Source organism: Lissotriton vulgaris, unplaced genomic scaffold, assembly GCF_964263255.1.
Source record: "Lissotriton vulgaris unplaced genomic scaffold, aLisVul1.2 SCAFFOLD_848, whole genome shotgun sequence".
Lineage (NCBI taxonomy): Eukaryota > Metazoa > Chordata > Amphibia > Caudata > Salamandridae > Lissotriton > Lissotriton vulgaris.
In genome coordinates, this window is record NW_028245995.1 from 489,874 (window position 1) to 512,133 (window position 22,260).

Here is a 22,260-nt window from a genome sequence, read left to right on the forward strand (position 1 = left end):
CCAGGTGGCCCCAGGTGTTCCCAGGAGCTCCCAGGTGCCCCCAGGTGCTCTCAGGTGCCCGCAGGTGCTCCCAGTTGCTTCGATGTGCCCCCTGGTGCTCCTAGGTGCTTCCAGGTGCTCCCAGGTGCCCCAGGTGCTCCTGAGGTGCTCCCATGTGCCCCCTGGTGCTTCCAGGTGATCCCAGGTGCCCCTAGGTGATCCCAGGTGGTCCCAGCTGCCCCCAGGTGGCCCCAGGTGCCTCCAGGTGCTCCTAGAAGTTCCCAGGTGCTGCCAGGTTCCCCGGATGCTCCCAGGTGCCCCCAGGTGCTCCCAGGTGCCCTAGGGGTCTTCAGGTGCCCCAGGGGTCTTCAGGCGCCCCCAGGTGCTCCTAGGAGCTCACAGGCGCTCCAGGTGCTCCCGGGTGCCCCCAGGTGCTCCCAGGTGCCCCCAGGTGCTCCCAGGTACCCCTTGGTGCTCCCAGGTTCTCCCAGGTGCCCCCATGTGCTCCCAGACGCCCCCAGGGGCTCCCAGGTGCCCCCTGGTGCTCCCAGGCTCCCTATACCCGATGTTCCCCATGTTCCTTCTGTTCCAAGTACACCTTTACATGAAGGTTCCCTCTGTGTTCTGTTGTCTCCCAGAGGTCTCATATATGTTCCTGCATCTTTCTTCTTTAGAGCATCGACACTGGTGGCCCACCTGGGTGAACATGACACCACCCGCGCAGAAGGGACCGAGCAGCGCCTCCAGGTGGCCAAGGCCATCATGCACCCAAAGTACAGCAGCTACAACGGCGACAACGACTTCATGCTGGTGAAACTGGCCACCCCGGCAAAGTTCAACGCTCAGGTGCAGCCCATCAGGATGGGCGTGAAATGCCCTGCCGCGGGCAGCCAGTGCCTGGTGTCCGGCTGGGGCAACCTGCGGACGTTTGGAGGTGAGAAGCACCCCAAGCAGCAGGGCAGGGGCGGGGCTGAGCTGAGCACTCATCCTCTTGGAAATGTTATGATAAAAAATATTTTCCTCTTTTAGAGAACAAAAAAGGGAAACACCCTTTTTTATGGATATTTATTTTAATGTTGTTATGTACAAATTGTTGCAGTTTTAATTAACAAACAATAAAGATATTCATTCCTCCTCCACAGGACATTATAGCACCAGCCTTATGGTGCTGACATTCCCTGTGGAGCATTATGGGTTGACATCACCACATCCTGTTAGGCTGGCAAGAGTGATGACATCACCGTCCCATAGGCTGCCAAGGGTAATGACATCACCATCCCCATAAGCTGCCAAGGTTGATGACATCACCATACCTATAGGCCGGAAAAGGGTAACAACATCACCGTCCCTATAGGCTGGACAAGGGCAACAACATCACCGTCCCTATAGGCTGCCAAGGGCAACAACATCATCATCCTTATAGGCTGCCAAGGGCATTGACATCACCGTCCCTATAGGCTGCCAAGGGAAATGTCATCACCATTCCTATAGGCCTGCCAAGGATGATGACATCACCATCCCTATAAGCTGCCAAGGATGATGACATCACCATCCCTATAGGCTGCCAAGGGTAACAGCATCACCGTCCCTATAGGCTGCCAAGGGTAATGACATCACCATCCCTATAGGCCGGCCAAGGGCAACAACATCACCACCCATATAGGCTGGACTAGGGCAACAACATCACTGTTCCTATAGGGTAGACAAGGACAGCGACATCACTGTCCCTATAGGCTGCCAAGGGCAACGACATCACCGTCCCTATAGGCTGCCAAGGGTGATGACATCACCATCCCTATCGGCCGGCCAAGGCGATGACATCACCTTCCCTATAAGCTGGCCAAGGGCAAAAACATCACTGTTCCTATAGGCTGGACAAGGGCGATGAAATCCCCATCCCTATAGGCTGCCACGGGTAACAACATCACCATCCCTTTAGGCTGCCAAGGGTAACAACATCATCGTTTGTAAAGGCTGCCAAGAATAATTACATCACCATCCCTATAGGCAGGCCAAGGGCGATGACATTACCATCTTATAGGCTGGACAAAGGCAACAACATCACCATCCCTATAGGCTGGACAAGGGCAAACATATCACTGTTCGAATAGGCTGCCAAGGGCAACAACATCACCGTCCGTATAGGCTGCCAAGGGTAATGACATCACCATCCCTATAGGCTGGCCAAGGGTGATGACATCATCATCCCTATAGGCTGGCCAAGGGCAATGACATCACCGTCCCTATAGGCTCCCAATGGCTACAACATCACCGTCCTTATAGGCTGCCAAGGATAACATCACTGTCCCTATAGGTTGCCAAGGATAATGACATCACCGTCCCTATAGGCTGGACAAGGGCAACAACATTACCGTCATTGTGTTGACATGTATGTTGGCGCATTGTTCTTGTTTACATGCAGACTGTGTGACATTGTACAATGTGACTGTTTTGGAGGTGCTGGATTTAGATGCGGGACAGTGGACATTTGGACTACATGATGGATGTGCGGTTGTACGTGTACATTTCCATCTCACAGTTTCTAGCTCTGTCAGATGTAGTTGGCCTGTTTCTGCGCATGTGCGGTGCCAGTTGTGTCCTCTGTTCTGCAGTGTCGGTGTTGCACTTTGTGCCATATTGTCATAGGATGTGCTATTCTTGCTATGTGTGTGTGCTGCAGGGTGCCACGGGGATGGGGAACATGACCCTGGGTGATTGTGGGTGTGCAGTGTGCTACACATCATTGTGCATGTATGCCATTGTGCCCTTCTCCCCCTGTCCCCCCAGTCCTTGTTAGTCACTCACGCTGCTAATGTTGTGTCAGGACCCCCTACTCCTTGCACCATCTCCACACTGATGACTGTGGCCTACGTTTCCTCCAGCTCCTCCTGTGGTGTTGGACTCCCACCTCCTGTCGCCGTTGCTGCCTTCCTGTTGGCAGTGGCTTTGTGCATGGTTTAGATTTTCATATCATGCTAGTGCCTCTTGGCATCCTCCATTGACCTCCTTGACACTCTGACTGCATTCATGGTTGTCAAATAGTGGATCAGTTGTTGGTAGTGTTCTTTCACCTCAGTGACGCTGATCTGGCTTTTCTACGGACTGCATGCCGTCTTCCCCTCACTCTTCTCTTTGGCCTTCCCCGACCCCGTTGTTCCTTGCTGGTGGTCTGTGGGCCTAGTGGGGTTCGAGTTGGCCTCTGCATGCGCTCCGGGTGCATCCATGTTGCTATGCACTTTGGATTGTTTTTGGTGTGTTCTTTTTGTTGTTTTTATATTGCATTTTCCCACCAGACGCGGCTGATTTGCAGGCCTGTAGCTGGTTTTCACTGCTTTTTGTATCGCAATTAACCTCATCGCAACTTTTTTTGTGTTTGTGTTTCGCATTTTTACGGCATCCCGTTGACTTTATCGCGGACATTTGAGCCGTTGTTGGGAGCCTATTGCATGGTGCCTCCATGTTGTGAATACTTAGTTAGCACAGCATCATTTTCCCACAATAGATTGCGATGTTGCAAGTTGCGTTAACTTACTTTTGCGATAGTTATCACACGTTCTTGAGATTATCCCCCTCTGTACTCTGACTGTAACCTGTGTCTCCTTTACAGTTCAGTACCCGGAGGCCCTGCAGTGCCTCGATCTGCCAGTCCTGTCTAGCGCCTCCTGCCGTCAAGCCTACCCTGGACAAATCACAGACAACATGTTCTGTGCCGGGTACCTGGAAGGGGGGAAGGACGCCTGCCAGGTGAGATGAAGCCCTGCATGCTAACCTGACTGTCAACATTCTGAACATCTCCCACATCCTCTCCCTGTGAGTATCTCCCACATCCTCTCCCCGTGAGCATCTTCCATATCCTCTCCCTGTGAGCATCTCCCACGTCACCCATACTACGAGCATCGCCCACATCATCTCCCTGTGAGCATCTCCCACATCATCTGCCTATGAGCATCTCCCACATCATCTGCCTGTGAGCATCTCCCACATCATCTCCCTGTGATAATCTCCCACATCATCTCCCTGTGAGCATCTCCCACATCATCTGCCTGTGAGCATCTTCCACGTCATCTGCCTGTGAGCATCTCCCACATCATCTCCCTGTGAGCATCTCCCACATCATCTGCCTGTGAGCATCTCCCACATCATCTCCCTGTGAGCATCTCCCACATCATCTGCCTGTGAGCATCTCCCACATCATCTCCCTGTGAGCATCTCCCACATCATCTGCTGTGAGCATCTCCCACATCATCTGCCTGTGAGCATCTCCCACATCATCTGCTTGTGAGCATCTCCCACATCATCTCCCTGTGAGCATCTTCCACATCATCTGCCTGTGAGCATCTCCCACATCATCTCCCTGTGAGCATCTCCCACATCATCTGCCTGTGAGCATCGCCCACATCGTCTCCCTGTGAGCATCTCCTGCATCCTCTCCCTGTGAGTATCTCCCACATCATCTGCCTGTGAGCATCGCCCACATCCTCTTGCTGTGAGCATCTCCTGCATCCTCTCCCTGTGAGCATCTCCCACATCACCCACCCAATGAGCACCTGCCACATCGCCCTCTCATGCACACACACATGCACACACATGTGCACACATGCACATACACAGACACACAAACACTGTCCCACCAACCACCTACAAGAACCTGTACACCTCCTTTCCCATACACATGCTAGATACAGGTTGAGCTGCTTCCTCTGTGAGGCAAAAGCACAGTCCTACCCAGACGAACCCATTCTGTGGCATGGGATAGCATGAACTAATTCCCCTCTCTGCAGCCCACAACAGTACATTCTCCACACCCAACTCCCTCTGTCCAACACTGCCTCCCTCCTGCTCCCATTTATCCCCTACTCACATCAAGAAGTAAATGGGGTTTAACTTGTAGTTGTGGAGCACTGGCATCATGGTGCTGCACAGCACCTGCAATTATAGGCGTGGAGTTTGCACCAGTGTCACGCAACTTGTACCCGGCGCCATAGAGGTACCAACGGGCACAAGCAAGCAGGCGCAGAGAGCGACACCTAAACGGACACTGATGGCACCCATGCAGAGACTTAAAGACACACAGGTACCCGGGCACATGGGCCGCTTGAGGTGAAGTCACCTACGAACACACAGACACACAGAAATAAATCATGTTGCCAGCATGAAAGCACATGGCAATCACAGCAGCAGTGTGGTGAGATGTCTGGCTTGCAAGCACACAGCAGTGTGTCCAGGAGCAGTACCTTTCCGGCCTGTTTCTGCACATCTCTTGCCTCTTTCTGTACCTGTGTTACCTCTTTCTGCAGTTATCTTGCTCTTTCTGCACACTTCATGCCTTTTTCAGTACCTCTGTTGCTTCTTTCTGCACTTATCTTTCTTCTTTCTGCACCCCTTGTGCCTCTTTCAGCACCTCTGCTGCTTCTTTCTGCACCCCTTGTGCCTCCTTCTGCACCTCTGTTGCCTCTTTCAGCACCTCTGTTGGTTCTTTCTGCTCTGCTCTTGCTTCTTTCTGCACCTCAACTGCCTCTTTCAGCACTTCTCTTGCTTATTTCTACACCTCTGTTGCTTCTTTCAGCAAGTCTCTTGCCTCTTTCTGCACTTCTCTTCTTTCTTTTTGCAACCCTCCTGCCTCTTTCTGTACGTCTCTTGCCTTTTTGTGTACCTCCTCTACCTCTTTCTGCATCCCTCTGGCCTATTTTTGCACCTCTGTTGATTCTTTCTGCACTGCTCGTGCTTCTTTCTGCACCTCACTTGCCTCTTTCTGCACTTCTCTTGCTTCTTTCTAAACATCTGTTGCTTCTTTCAGCAATTCTCTTACCTCTTTCTGCACTTCTTGTTGCTTGCTTCTGTACCTTTCTTGCGTCTTTCTGCACCTCTGTTGCCTCTTTCTGCACTTCTCTTCCTTCTTTCTGCACACCTTGTGCCTCCTTTTGCACCTCTGTTGCTTCTTTCTGCACTGCTCAAGCCTCTTTCTGCATCTCTCTTGCCTCTTTGAGCATATCTTTTGCTTCTTTTTGCACGTCTGTTGCCTCTTACTGTACCTCTCTTGCTTCTTTCTGAACCTCTGTTGCCTCTTTCTGCACTTCTCTTCCTTCTTTCTGCACACCTCGTGCCTCCTTTTGTACCTCTGTTGCTTATTTCTGCACTTCTTTTTAGTCTTTCTGCACTGCTCAATCCTCTTTCTGCATCTCTCTTGCCTCTTTGAGCATATCTTTTGCTTCTTTTTGCACGTCTGTTGCTTCTTACTGTACCTCTCTTGCTTCTTTCTGCACCTCTCTTGCCTCTTTAAGCACCTCTTTTGCTTTTTTTCTGCAGACCGCTTACCTCTTTCTACACCTCACTTGCGTCTTTCAGCACCTCTGTTGCTTTTTTCTGCAGAACTCTTGCCCCTCTTTTCTCTTTCTACACCTCTCTTGCCTCTTTCTGCACCCCTGTTCCCTGTTTCTGCACCTGTTCTGCCTGTTTCTGCACATCTCTTGCATCTTTCTGTACCTGTTACCTCTTTCTGCAGTTCTGTTGCTCTTTCTGCAGCCTTTGTGCCTCCTTCAGCACCTCTGTTGGTTCTTGCTGCACTTCTCTTGCTTCTTTCTAGACCTCTGTTGCTTCTTTCAGCAATTCTATTGCCTCTTTCTGCACTTCTCTCCCTTCTTTCTGTACCCCTCTAGCCTCTTTCTGTACCTCTCTTGCCTCTTTGTGCATCCCTCCTACCTTTTTCTGCACCCCTCTTGCCTCTTTCAGCACCTCTGTTGTTCCTTTCTGCAGATCTCTTGCCCCTTTCTGCACCCCTGGTCCCTGTTTCTGCACCTTTCCGGCCTGTTTCTGTACCTCTGTTGCTTCTTTCTCTACCTCTGTTTCCTCTTTCTGCACTTCTCTTGCTCTTTCTGCACCCTTCACGCCTGTTTCAGCACCTCTGTTGGTTCTTTCTGCACTTCTTTGCTTTTTTCTGCACCTCACTTGCCTCTTTCTGCACTTCTCTTGCCTCTTTCTGTACTTCTCTTGCATCTTTCTACACCTCTGTTGCTTCTTTCAGCAATTCTCTTGTTTCTTTCTGTACTTCTTTTCCTTCTTTCTGCACCCCTCCTACTTTTTTCTGCACACCTCTTGCCTCATTTTGCACTTCTCTTGGTTCTTTCTGCACTGTTATTACTTCTGTCTGCACCTCACTTGCCTCTTTGTGAACCCCTGTTCCCTATTTCTGTACCCTTTCTGCCTGTTTATGTACCTCTCTTGCCTCTTTCTGCACCTGAGCTAGAGGTAGTTTTGACCCCCCTGCCCTATTATGTACTGGGGCCTTACAGGGGAGGTCATGTCAATCACAGGGATACCCCAACCCATAGTGTACCCTAATGTTTGTAGGTGTTTTCACTGTATTGTAAGTGTCTTTCAGCATAGCACTGGCTCTGGGCCTGGTTAGTCAGAGTCAGTTACCACCAGTACCAATCAGTAAAAAGTTGAGGGCACATGATGACTTTGAAACAAGGCCTCTTTCTGCACCTCTGTTGGTTCTTTCTGCATGTCTCTTGCTTCTTTCTGCACTTTTCTTCATCTTTCTGGACTTCTGTTGCCTCTTTCTGCATTTCTCTTGCTTCTTTCTGTGCCTTTCTTGCTCTTTCTTCACATGTCCTACCTCTGATAGCATAGTTAGAAATTTGCATTTAAAAAAACGTAGACATTTACTGAAAAAAGCATAGGTTTCAGGGACGTTATAGTTAGAAATTATCATTTAAAAAACCTTTAAAAATCACTGAAAAAAACATAGGTTTCAGGGACGTTATAGTTAGAAATTATCATTTAAAAAACCTTTGAAATTCACTGAAAAAATCATAGGTTTCAGGGACGTTATAGTTAGAAATTATCATTTAAAAAACCATAGAAATTCACTGAAAAACCATAGGTTTCATGGACATTATGGTTAGTTGGACATTTCACTTGTACAAAATCAGAGAAATTCGGCTGTTATAGTTAGTTGAGCTAACTATAACTCGCACCCCCTCAATGCACTGCTGATGATGTCACATATTATATAATTCATGACATGGTCAGTGACATCACTGATGACATCACTGATAACATCTCAAATGACATCACTGAGGACATCATCCATGTGATAATCAGATGCACCTCCTCACACCCTAATATAACTTTTGATACACCCATTCTGAAATACAGACTACCATTTTCAAAATCATACACACACCAATACCAGTTACTACCTGCCCACTCACAGATTTGTAGGTCTACACACACGTCCACTCATTCACCCATAGTCACTCATACATGCAGTCACTCATCAATACAGCACTATCATTTGCACTCATACACCTATACAGACACTCACATATCACCACTCATCCATAGAGTTACTCACACACCAAATCAATCATGCAAAGAATCATTCACACTCCCATTTACTCACCTATACAGTTATATACACACCACCTCACTTATTCATAGAGATACTAACACATACTTACTCTCTTATACAATCACTGATCCAAGCACACACTCATCGATACAGCCACTCTCACAATCACTCATTCTCACATATAGTCATTTATATACTCCAACACTCACATATACTGCCTTTCACATATGTAGTTATTCAATAATGTACCACTGATACATCCATTCACTCACCAACACACCCATTCACATACCCACCCACCCATACAGCCCTTCACAGATGCACTCTTGAACCCATACACTCAGTGAATTACCCACTCATGCACAGAGTCGCACCCCCACCCACTCACACAGACACTCAGGCGCCCATACAGATACAACCAATCAATAACCCATATAGACCCTCATGTAGCTACTCACCATGCCATGCAGCCGCTTACACACCAACTGACAGAATTATACAGACATTTACACAGTTTACTCTCTAACCCATGCATTCAGGAAGACACGTTTAATCACTCACTTATACAGTCAGTCATGCACCTACTAAATCATCTATTCAGACACTCATACACCCACTCATAATTCAATACACCTTGACATATATTTATATAAAACATATTTAAACTTTACAGAAACACACAGTCACTGGATGATGTCATCATTGATGTCATCAGAGATGCCATTTGAGATGTCATCAGTGATGTCACTGACCATGTCATGAATGATGTAATATGTGACTTCATCAGCAGTGCATTGCGGGAGCACAAGTTATAGTTAGCTGAACTGATTATAACAGCCGAATTTCTATGGTTTTTTACAAGTGAAATGTCCAACTACAACGTCCCTGAAACTTATGGGTTTTTCAGTGATATATATATATATACACTAAAAGATGAAACTTTCACTGTTAAGAACTGGACACCTGAAATGAAAAAAACGATCTATTAAGATATAAGTGCAACGTAAATACCAGTGCAAGTGCATCATGGAACTTGTATTGTGAAGTTTGTCACGTGGTTTTCAGGAGTTTTAAAAGCGCGCCAAACTGCACTTTGTAAATGATTCCCTCCCCCTGTGACCAAGGCTGACGCCGAAACGCGTAAGGGATATGGAGAAACATTGCGTTGCTGAGCCTGTCATTAAATGCCTCTCACCCGGTATTGGGCCTCTTGTGGTGCTTTCTTGGATGGAATTTGACCGGGCTGCTCCGTGCCCGGTGTTCAGAGGCCGCCCTGTAGGGTATGATGTTCCTTTGCTCGGAGGCTTTGTGGAAATATATATATATATATATATATATATATATATATATATATATATATATATATATATATATATATATATATATATATATATATATATATATATATATATATATATATATATGTGAATATCTGCTTGTGTGTATGTGGTATTTTCATTTATTTATGTCTGTAGCTTTGTATTGTATGCATGTGATATTTTCTGGAATGTATGCATGAAGCAATTGTATGTATGTGGTATTTGCATGCATTTTGATATACATTTTTATGTACGCGGCACTTGCCTTATCTATGTTTGTATGCATGTGGTTTTTGTATGTATGTTCATATGTGGTATTTGCATGTAATTATGTTTGTATGTTTATATGAGTGTGGTAAGTGTATGCATGTTTTATGGATTTGGTATCATTACTGTGGGAAATTGGGTTATTGGTCTTGGTGATGGGTGAAATACTAATCAATCATCAACCACAACTCCTTTCAGGGTGAAGTCACAAGTGACCCCAAATTAACATGTACTCAACTCCCTGGTAGCTTGGCACAGAGCGGGCAGGCTTAACTTATATGTAATGTGTAAAGTATTTATGCAGCACTTCAAACATTAATAAAGTGAAAAGACAGCACAAGAAAAATCCCACACCAAGTTAGAAGAATAGAGTCAAATTTAATAAAATATTTGAGATCAAAACAGTAAAACTGGAGAAGTGCAATTTTAAAGATTTAAGTAAAAATAGTGCCTACAAGCAAAAAGCGCCAACTGTGGTTATCTGGTCATGGTGGAGTGGGACAGAGTCACAAGTTCAGGTCGACTACGATGAAGCGCGGGTGGGAAACAGCGACTTAGTTAGCCCGCGGAACAAAGTACCTTAAATCCTGGTTGTGGAGCGTTGCGAGATCCTGCTTCGAGGATGTGTCGTGCAGCAGCGTTTCCAAGGAGCTGCGGAGTTCAATGCAAAATTCTGCATCGAGGATGCATCACGCAGCAGCGGTTCTGAGGTGCTGCGGGACCTTGCATTGAAGATGTGTCGCACAGCAGTCGCTCTGAAGCAAAGCTGCGAGGAGATGAGTTGAGCAGCGTTGGTTCTGTGCAAGACCACAGCTGGGTTGGCACCTTCAGGCTTACTCCCGAAGGTCCAGGATTGGGGTGGAACCACATGGGGGTAAGAGTCTGTGATTGTCCTGGGTTCAAGATGCCGGTCCAGTTCTTCTCATTCTTGCAGCACAGCAGTCCTTCTGAGTCTTCCACAGGTCCAGATGTGTACTGGAGAGTTGGGACTGAGGGTCCAATATTTATACTTGGTGCCAGCTTTGAAGTTGGAGAAGGTTCTAGAGGTTTCCGCCCCAGAGATGTTTGGAATTTACAGCCACCCCCCCCCTCCCCCCGGCCCTGGCCTCGGCTTGCCTGGGATCACAAAAAACTAGTGTGAAACCTTTTGTGAGTGTGCAGAGACAGAGACTTTATGATGTGTAAGTGTGGTAGGGGACAGCTCCTCTGCCCTATCAAAGCAGTGATAGCCCATCCTGCCGACACATATCCCCCTTTGTCTCATGATCTGGGAATAATACACAAAGACTAACTGCCAGCTACACCTAGTCATGTGACCATGATACAGGCAGCAGGCACAAAACGATTGGGACAAGAAAATGGCAGCATTCTAAAAGTGGCATTTTCAGGATAGTGACTTAAAATCTAACTTTACCATTAAAGAGGATTTCAAATTACAATTTTTTAAACACCAAACTCAACATTTCTACCTGCTTTAAATTGAAAGTTTCAAAAATATCAATTGATGGGACCAAATGCAGATCAATGTCATGCATTCACCCCAGTACAGAGATCTGGGCCTAAATCCATGTTTTTTTTGCTCACCATGCCATTCCAGTTTGCACCCAGCCATATGCAAATCAGTATTGTCCGTGTGCCTCATGGGAACAGTCCAGCCCGAACTGCCAGGCCAGGTCCTCCCAGGACTAGAAACAATGATCCGAGTAGCTTGATTCCAGTGGCACGGAGAGCATGGGACCCATATCTGGGCATACCTGTCCCACTCGGGGTGACAAATGCTTGATGGACAGAATTCCATCCATCAAGTGTTTCTTTTGCAAACTTTCAATTGAAAGTTATCACTTAATAAATGTGGTAAACCAATATTATCCAATGGGAAAGGTAGGCCTTGCAGAAGTGAAAAACAAATTCACAAGCTTTTCACGACCAGGACATGTGAAATATAAGAACACATGTACAATTCTTTGAATACACTGCAACCTGGTGTATTGGCTGTTTAAGGCCTACTCTAGGGGTAACGTATAAGTATTAAAAAGGTAGGTTTAGTCCTGGCAAAAGGTTTATTTTGCCAGTTTGAAATGGCAGTTTCAAACTCTACTACAGGCTGCAATGGCATGCCTGAGATGTTCAAATGGCTACTTCAGTGGGTGCCACAATCAGTGCTTCTTCCCCCTAGTAGCAGTTCATTTACAGGCCCTGGGTACTTGTAGTTCCACCTTACTACGGACATACAAGTAAATTAAATGGGCCATGTGGGTTTAAGCCACTTTCACTTTGTTTAAAGGAGAGAGCAAAGGCACAATGGCACTGACAAGCAGTGGTAAAATGCACAGTCCTAAAAGCCAACAAAAATGGGTTCAGAAAACAGAGCCTCCTCCAGGAAAAGCCAGGGTAGACTAATCAATACCTTGATGGGCCTCCCTGCTTCGGCAAAGAAACATGATGGAAGGCCCTCTTATGGAGTAGCACTCGTCAGTTCTATGCTGCCCTGAACTTAGCTTGATCCCTCTGTCTACACTCTCCGGTGTCACTGGGGGAACGCTTCTCCTTTCGTCTGAACCCCTTCTGTGACGCGCCTAACCTTGACTTGCTCAAAGATGTATCTCATTAGGGAGTTAGTAGCACCATGACCAACAAATTCATGTGGCCCATTCCGTCCCTTAGATCAGACTTCTGTCCCCAACCCAAGAAACAACATGTCCACAAGGTCAGTGACCAACAAAGGCCACTGACAGCGTTCAGGGTCAAGAGCCAGACCCCGGGCCATCCACTGGCAAGTGGAGGCTCCAAGCTGGGATGCTGGACAGGCCTCTCTTCCAGCCTTGGGGCTGGCAAGGAGTTTCCGTTGGGCTCCTGAGTGTATTCTGACCTCTGAGGGTTCTCAGTCTGGGAAGCAACAACCCTGGGTGTTAGCCACCCTACTTCCACACTACCAACCACCAATTCAAGGGTGGTATCCTATTCTGGCCTTTCAGACCAGGGGAGTCACTCTGAGGCTGATCAGGGGACAGTGGTTATTCCTCCTTCACTCAGACCCTTCATATAGGCTCCCGTACCCACTGCTTGCGAGTGGCATTCCCAGAAAACTCAACTGTCAGAGAGTCCTAGGTGGCCAACCCTGTCAGCTCTCCTGGCAACGGAAACAACCTATTCTCCGGAATGCAGTCTACGAGTATCTGGGGACCAGTTAAGACCCTCCTCTGGATCATCTCCCAACTCCAGGGATACCAGGGCCATAAGGCGGAAAAAATCCTGCCCCTGGACTTAATTTATCCTATACATCTGGCAGTGAACTGTTTGGAAAAAACAACATTTCTCATACAATAGTCTGGCTCACCCCGGTGTCCCTCAAAGCAGTGGCAGGGATCAAAGTTCACCGTTGCTTGGTGGAGGTGACAACTTGTACCTTATCACAAGCTCACCTTCTGAGTCTTTCTCCTCCCTGAGGGATCTCATGGCATCGTCTATGACCTGCACCTGAGGGTTTTTTCCCCCTAAGGCCACATCAGCGCTTCTACAGAGGTCCCACCGGTGGGCGGTTTCTTATGGCAGACAGAGTGCTGATGCCTGTATCCTGACTAGGAGTAGCCAAAGCAGAGGGTTTGGAAATGGGGTGCCCTGGGCCCCTGCAGACAGAACATCCAGCATGTTTATCAGAAGGGGCTTGGGACCCCTTTCCCCCCACTGTGATCTGGAACTTGTCAGGGTCTCCTTCAATCTCGGCCTCACTCTTCTGGTGGGAACCTGAAAAAGCCCTCTTGGAATAACTCCCAAGTACCGTCTAGGATAATCTGGTCCAGATATCAGAGTTCCGCCTCTTTTGCAAACCCTTCGGCATCAGTGAGCTTGCTGTCAACAAAACATGTACTAAGGAAGTTCTTTCTAAAAACAAAATTGCACAACCCAGGAAAATCATTCACTTTACTTCCTCGTACCCAGGCATTGAGTGCCTTGGGGTTGTAATCAAGTAAATCTACTCAACTGGTTCTGCAACTCCTGGCTATTCCTCAACCCGATTCAGTACTTCTCCGGGGTGAGCCCAAACTTGCTAATAAGGATGGTTTTCATGGGAGTGTTCTTCATCTGGTGCTTGGAATTTCCTGTCTCCCTGCCCTGGCCCCAGCTCGTCTGAGGGCAAAAAAAACTATTGTAAATCATTTTGTGAATGTGCTGAGGCGCAGCCTTTGTGATGTGTAAGTATGGTAGGTGACAACCCCTCCCCCCTATCAAGTCAGAGATGGCCCCTCCTGTCAACACGTATTCCCTCTTTGTCTCACAGTCTGGGAGTAATACACAAAGACAAACTGCCAGCTATGCCTAGTCATGTGACCAAGGATACATATTCAGGCACCAAATGGTTGGGACAAAAAAAATGCCAACTTTCTAAAAGTGTTTTAAGAAGACAGTGGTTCTTGTGCAGCCCAAAAAATTGTCCTAAAAAAGAAGCGCTGGAATTAGCGTCAGGCTTAAGAACAGTAGTAATGATTGCCAGGAGTAGGCAATTAATGCTGGAGGGAGCAATTAAGGGGTATGCACAGGTACAAGAGTGGATTCAGAGAATTTTGATTTATTATACGATTTATTCCCAGCAAAAAATCATATATAGTTCAAGAGCTCACATAAAAAACGTGAAAACAGGCGTGCTGTGATGAGTGAGGGTGACTTTTTTAAAAATTACATTGCATTGACAACACATATATGAACTCTTCAGAAACAAATTATACAATGCATTCACTCAGCGCGCACCTATCACCTAAACGCAGAAGTAGCCCGCTCCTCCGGTTCAGACTGATTCACGCGGTCACCCAAAAAATTCAGCTGGCTCATATATTACTTGTCTTGAAGATGATCTCTAGCCATTGAGATCAAAACGCCGTCGACCCCTACAACAAGAACTCTTTGTATTTTGTATGAATTGTTTCTGAGAAGTTCACATATGTGTTGTCAATGCGATGTAATTTTAAAAAAAGTCAACCTCACTCATCACAGCACGCCTGTTTTCACTTTTTTATGTGAGCACTTGAACTACATATGATTTTTTGCTGGAAATAAATCGTATAATATATATTAATTCTCTGAATCTACTCCTGTCCATGTGCATACCCCTTTATTGCTCCCTCCAGCATTAATTGCCTACTCCTGACAATCATTGCTACTGTTCTCAAGCTTGGCGCTAATTCCATGGCTTCCTTTTTAGGACCATTTTTTGGGCTGCACAAGAACCACTGTCTTGTTAATACATTCATTCACCCCAGGTTCGAATATTGGGGTACCCTTGTTCACTATAACACAGCTTTCTAAAAGTGGCCTTTTTAGAATTGTGACTTAAAATCCGACTTTTCTATTAAAGCAGGCTTTAAATTACAATTCTTAAGACACTAAAATTGAAATTTCTACCTGCTCCCTATTGAAAATGATCACTCATTAAAAGTAATAAGGTAACCCAGTGTTATCCTATGGGAGAGGTAGGCCTTGCAGTAGTGAATAATCAGGACATGTAAAACTTAAGAGTGCATGTCCAACGTTTTAAAAATACTGGACTCTGCCCCATGGTCTGTTTAGGGACTAACTTGGCGGTGATTTATATGTATAAAAAAGGAAGGCTTAGGTCTGGCACAACATTTATTTTCCAGGTCGAACTGGTAGTTTGAAACTGTACACACAAGCTCTGCAGTTGTTATGGGGATTCTACACCTACACGGAACTAGGGGCAGGAAAACAGGACCTCTGTGTATAGGGGTGTACCAACCTATCACCTTAGCACTCAAAATTCCAAAACCGACTAGCTATAGTGTCTCATTCGTTCTCCTCCAAAAATCACAAAGCTACAAATGATTAGATAACCCAGAACACAACACTCCAGACTCTCTCAGGAATCGGAGTAGCAAGACATACCCTTTTGCTCGCTCACTCGTACTAGTCCACATTAAGAATGGGCAGAGTCACTGTAATAGTTCAAAATGTTTATTTTAACCCCTTGCATGCTTGTGACTGAACCGTTCCGTCACAAGCCTCGGGTGAGCTGTGCTTGTGACAGAACGGTTCCGTCACGGCCCGCTCGGCGCGCCTGCACGGCGCGAATTCCGCGCCTGCGCTGACGTTTTAATGGGCAGGCGGGTTCGTGACGGAACCGTTCCGTCACAAGCACAGCTCACCCGCGAGCCGTGACGGAGCGGTTCCGTCACAAGCACGGAACCGCCGCACGGCCACCCCACCCCATTAGCGCTGCGGCGGAATAGCCGCCGCAGCGAAGGGGTTAACGATCGTTCTCTACAATGCAGTATACCAGCCACTACCAGCAGCGAAATGCATAAACTTAGAACAATTAGCTTTGTTACAATTCCATAGAGTACAAAGGGGGAAGTAATTTTATAAAGACAGTGGAATAAGGACTACAAGGCTTAACCACCCTAACCTTGACTGGAAGAAGTTTGTTCATATAAAGGAAGATCTCTGGGTTTGACAGCAGACCCCATACCTTAAAGCCTGGATGTAAGGTTTAAATCATAGGAACAGCATAGCTCTTCTCCATGGAACGGATTTATTCCAAGTGTGTGTTAAAACAACATGTATCCCCGTGATATCAAAGCACAAGTCTACAGCATTGCAGCTCTGTTTAGCATGTTTTCTCTAGGTGCTAGGGACTGACCTGAACAGAATAACAAGGGGCATTGTTTATCGACCTTGCACATCGTGTTCAGACTAAACTCCAGGAACTCAGTAGAGAAAGTGAAAAGCAGACAGTTCTCATGTGAAAGACATAAAGAGAGTCTTGCAAAAATAAAGTCATGTCGTAACGTGCGCAAAAGCAGCATCATGGCAGAAGAGCTCATGCTAACTTCAATGTCGACAATGACCCTAAGAGCCACAACATAACAGTGGCAGGCCTGAGACATGTTTAAAAGGGCTACTTATGAGGGTGCCACAATGAATGCTGAAGGCCCACTTGAAGCATTTCATCTACAGGCCCTGGGCACAGGTAGTAGCAGTTCAATAGAGACTTGCAAGCAAATTAAATGTGCCAATTGGGTGCAAGCCAATTTCACCATGTTTAAGTGAGAGAGCACAGGCACTTTAGCATTGGTTAGGTGTGTTAAGGTGCACAGGATCTAAAAGACAACAAAAAAAGGTTCAGAAAACAGGAGTGTGGCAGCATGGGGGTATGACCCTGCAGAGAAGGCCAAGTCCAACAATTACATTTTTATTTTCATATGTGCAAATATATATATGTGGTATTTTTATGCACTTCTGCATCCATGTTTGTATGGTTATATATAAGTGTTTTTTGTACAAATGGTTAAATGTATATAGTGCTGGTATGCTTTATTTATTTGCAGTGTCCTATGTAGTGCTACTTTTCAGCCCCAAGGGTTATCACAGCGACTTACAGAAGCTCAACTGACCAATGACCAATGACCGATTGGTCATTGGTCATTGGGTTTATATAACAATAAGACTTAGAATCAGGTTAAGCGAGGCCAGCTAGGCATGCCTTAGCATGTAGCAGTCCAGAATGTTACAATATGTGTTATATGAATGTGTTATTTGTATGTGTGTATGTATAGTATGATTGTATCTATTTGTCTGGTACTTGTATACATGTATGTTTGGAGGCACGTGGTAAGTATTTAAGTATGTTGCATTTGTTTGTATGTACATGTATTTGTGGTATTTGTGACACATACCCCTAAAAGACAGCTGAGAGAGGGACATGCTTGAAGGTCAGTCACCCTTATGTACATACCTCTGGGTGACAATGTATGTGACTGTCATCACTTTACTCCCTCCTCTGGAATGTCAACACATGCCTCCACACATTGACTCTTCAGAACACACACACACACACACACACACACTCACACACCCACTCACTCACTCACCCACACACTCACCCACACGCACACACAAACACACACTCACTCACCCACACACACACTCACCCACACACTCGCCCACACACACACTCACACACATACACACTCACACACACACACACTCACACACACACACACTCACTCACTCACCCACACACTCACCCACACGCACACACACAGTGTCCACCCTACCATGCCAGGGTCCAGTACCTGCCTGCTTCTGTGGCCTTGTGTTTTGTGGCTTCTACACAGCTCTCTGCCCACTGTCCACTGTTCTCCTTCCTATGAGGTCTCTAGTGAGTGACCCCCTAGTTACCTCCTCTCTCATGTGTTTTCTCCTCTGCAGGGTGACTCTGGGGGGCCTCTGGTTTGCGGCGATGAGCTCATGGGTGTGGTCTCCTGGGGAAGGGGCTGCGCGAAGAAGAACTACCCAGGGGTCTATGCTCCGGTCTGCAAGTACATCTCATGGGTGGAGGAAACCATGGCCAAGAACTAAGGAACGGATCGCCAACGGGTGCCCACTGGACAGATCGGAGCGCTTCAACATCAATACGCGGCACCCTATACGGGATTGGACAATAATGTGGGGTCTCCCATCCCGCCTCCATCAACGCGACTTGTGTGGGGTCTCCATACCTCCTCGGTCACTGGTGTGGGGATCCATCCCCGCATTGGTTACCGGTGTGGGGTTTCCATAACCAGCTCAATCACTGCCATAGTGTCTGTCGCTCCCGCTTATTCGCCAGTTGCGATTGATGTGCCCGTTCACTCATGGTGTCTGCAATAAAGATTGAATTATCTGTGGACAAGAGAGCTGTCAGGTCATTGAATGGAAGTTCCCTCTCAGGAGAGATATTGATTGACACTTGTGTGCTCTGATCTAAAGTTCAAGGAGGGAACAAACAAAAACTTAACTCTAAGAGTTCTATTTTTGGAGGGCTCAGAAGTTACTGGGTCACCAGGGGGCTCTCACTCCTGGTGCCCAGGGGCCCCATTACTTACACCCTCAAACTGGCACCTGGATATGTCTTCTAGCACTTGGCTCTTAGAGTAAAAAGGCAGAGCTCACACCATGCAAGCACTCACAAGATGGCAGCTGGAAAGTCCAGTTGAAACCCTTGCAAAAGGGGCTTTGCAAAGCACGTGCGGTGTAAACACAGACTCTGCAAAGGTTTCAATGGACACATAACACATGACATCTCGACCAGGCCCTTGAGCTGGAAGGCGCCTTAAGCGTTTCTGCCTCAGCAAACCCTAATCCACGAATATGAGCTTTTGGAAAACCCTACAAAGTAAGACAATGATCACAAGTCACCCTACTGGCTTTGTCAAGGGTGGGCACAGTGACAGTGCATCCAACATTTTATACCATCAAACGATTGCCTTTCAATCAACCACTATTGTGGCAGCCCATCAGCATCAAACACACAGACCCCTTGACAACATTTTAACAATATTGATTTAATCATTTTACACTTGGGAACCAAACAACCCCTCATGATCCACAAGACACCAAGGGCCACATTTTCCAGGGCAGCACACAAGCTCAACCGCGGGGTGACTTCCAGATGAACCCACCATCTCCTCGGGCCATCGGTTCTCACTTCCTGGGAAGAGTTAGGGGCCACTTTTCTCTTAGCACAAAGGGAACGAGTGGGGTCTCACCGTGGCACCGGGTGGCTCCCAAGGCCCTCAAATGCAGCTCACATTTGCGGGCATATTTACAATGGAAGTGGCGGAGTGCGGCGTTAGCCTCCTTAGCTTAACGCCGCCTTCCGCCACTCCAGGAACGCAGGGCTGCACCATGTTTACAACAATAGTGCTGCAGCTCTGCATTCCTCCTGCGCTGGCGCTAAATTTAGCTGCCTAGCGCCAACACAGGCACATTGCAACATAGTACAAGGGTGCCTGCGTTGGGGGAATGATTGTTTGTCTGTAGGAAGGTGTCTCTTCCTGCACGTAAACAATCTTAAACGGTGATTTGTAACATCTGTGTGTGCTGCTTTGTTCAGCACACACAGAAGTTCCAAAATGGGTTTTTAAAAAAATGATTGTTTATGTGCAGGAAGGGGGACCGTCCTGCACATAAACAATCTTTGCCGTTTTTCTGTGTCTATATGTACTACACAACGCAGCACACAAGAAAACAACAAAAGCAAGGAGAAATACAGCATTTCATTTTGCCTGTTTAAGACAAGGTTTTCCCTGGTCTTAATGTTGGCGCTGCCTCCTATTTACGCCCCCCTCGTAAGTAGAGGGCAACGTCAGAATCTAATGGTGTTGCGGTGGAACGCGCACCGCCACACCATTGCCGACCCCCATTTGATGTTAAGTGTAGAGTGAAAGGGGGGCTTATTTACAAGGCAGCGTTAAGTGGCTTAACGCTGACTTGGCAAAGCCCCTTTCCCACTACAATGTCCAAAAAAGTGACGTTAGGTGTGGTGGCGATAGGGGCTTGTAAATATGCCCCTTGGTTTCTAGGCACAGTAATTTGTATACAAAGCAGCACCTGTGACCTCTGTACCAGGCGCCGATCTGGAGATGACAGTAAAGATCAATATACTTGAGGAGTTTGATGTTCGAAGCTTACAAATGACTCAGTGGTTTAGTGCAGCTCCATTTGGTCTAAAATCAAATGATATTATTATAAATCTCCCCCACTGACGTGACCGGAGGGGTGGATTCTTTTAACGACACGGAGGCCAAGATCATGACTTCACTTCTTTACTTGCAGCTCTAGCAGCAAAGACAAACATAACATGGAAGGAAACTATAGGCAAAAGTATGAAGGAGGTCAGCTGTCTAGATCAACTGTGACCTCATGTGCGTTCCACCAATCAGTGAACAGTCTCTGGTATCATCACCCCTGCTGAGCAGGAACCGTCCTCTTCCTTGTCATAATCGCAGAGCAATCCCAGGATTTCACCTCAGACATGCCTCGACTGGAGGCAGAAACCATAAACCTGAAACATTCCAGAGTAGAAAGGAATCCATCTGAAAGGCACCATCTATGACCACGTGGGAGCAGCCGACTGCATTCAAGCTTGAAGAACAAGCATTTGCAATGCAATGGTCTCGGCATCATTAAAGGTAGAGCTATTGGCATTGCTCATGACATTTCTTTTTTTTTCTTTAAATCATAAATAAATGGCATTGTCATTTACATTGCCAATACACACCACTCTGCACCTGCACTCACTGCTCTGCACACTCACTCTGCACTCACCACTCTGCACTCACTACTCTGCACTCACTACTCTGCACTCACTACTCTGCACTCACTACTCACTACTCTGCACTCACTACTCTGCACTCACTACTCTGCACTCACTACTCTGCACTCACTACTCTGCACTCACTGCTCTGCACACTCACTCTGCACTCACTACTCTGCACTCACTACTCTGCACTCACTACTCTGCACTCACTACTCTGCACTCACTACTCTGCACTCACTACTCTGCACTCACTACTCACTACTCTGCACTCACTACTCTGCACTCACTACTCTGCACTCACTACTCTGCACTCACTGCTCTGCACACTCACTCTGCACTCACTACTCTGCACTCACTACTCTGCACTCACTACTCTGCACTCACTACTCTGCACTCACTACTCTGCACTCACTACTCTGCACTCACTACTCACTACTCTGCACTCACTACTCACTACTCTGCACTCACTGCTCTGCACTCACTACTCACTACTCTGCACTCACTACTCACTACTCTGCACTCACTACTCTGCACTCACTACTCTGCACTCACTACTCACTACTCTGCACTCACTACTCTGCACTCTGCCCTCACTGCTCTGCACTCTGCCCTCACTACTCTGCACTCTGCCCTCACTACTCTGCACTCACTACTCACTACTCTGCCCTCACTACTCTGCCCTCACTACTCACTACTCTGCACTCACTACTCTGCACTCACTACTCACTACTCTGCACTCACTACTCTGCACTCACTACTCACTACTCTGCACTCACTACTCTGCACTCACTACTCTGCACTCACTACTCACTACTCTGCACTCACTACTCACTACTCTACACTTACTACTCACTACTTTGCACTCACTACTCTGCACTCACTACTCACTACTCTGCACTCACTATTCACTACACTGCACTCACTACTCTGTACTCAATACTCTGTACTCACTACTCTGCACTCACTACTCACTACTCTGCACTCACTACTCTGCACTCACTACTCTGCACTCACTACTCTGCACTCACTACTCTGCACTCACTATTCACTACTCTGCACTCACTACTCACTACTCACTACTCTGCACTCACTACTCACTACTCTGCACTCACTACTCACTACTCTGCACTCACTACTCTGCACTCACTACTCTGCACTCACTACTCTGCACTCACTACTCACTACTCTGCACTCACTACTCACTACTCTGCACTCACTACTCTGCACTCACTACTCACTACTCTGCA

At 46.9% G+C, this 22,260-nt stretch overlaps 1 protein-coding gene and 1 long non-coding RNA gene across 2 annotated transcripts; one reads left to right on the top strand and one right to left on the bottom strand.

Annotated features, from left to right (window-relative positions):
* Positions 1–659: 659 nt before the first annotated feature.
* On the top strand, positions 660–18,606 carry LOC147666176 (trypsin-3-like). Its single transcript, XM_086949242.1, has 3 exons — positions 660–913; positions 3,587–3,723; positions 18,142–18,606. Exons 1-3 carry the CDS (start codon positions 742–744, stop codon positions 18,289–18,291), a joined length of 459 nt encoding a protein of 152 aa, XP_086805368.1. The 5' UTR covers positions 660–741; the 3' UTR covers positions 18,292–18,606.
* LOC147666177 (uncharacterized) lies at positions 11,701–18,604 on the bottom strand. Its single transcript, XR_015304872.1, has 2 exons — positions 16,183–18,604; positions 11,701–15,897 (listed from the first exon to the last, which is right to left on the bottom strand). It is a non-coding gene; the product is annotated as an uncharacterized LOC147666177 (long non-coding RNA).
* Positions 18,607–22,260: the final 3,654 nt, after the last annotated feature.

Excerpts from the sequence above, each read along its gene's own strand:
- LOC147666176 (XM_086949242.1), top strand. The coding sequence starts at position 742 with ATGCACCCAAAGTACAGCAGCTACAACGGCGACAACGACTTCATGCTG. Across the intron at positions 914-3,586 it reads CAACCTGCGGACGTTTGGAG|TTCAGTACCCGGAGGCCCTG; the intron begins GTGAGAAGCACC and ends TCTCCTTTACAG. Across the intron at positions 3,724-18,141 it reads GGGGGAAGGACGCCTGCCAG|GGTGACTCTGGGGGGCCTCT; the intron begins GTGAGATGAAGC and ends TCTCCTCTGCAG.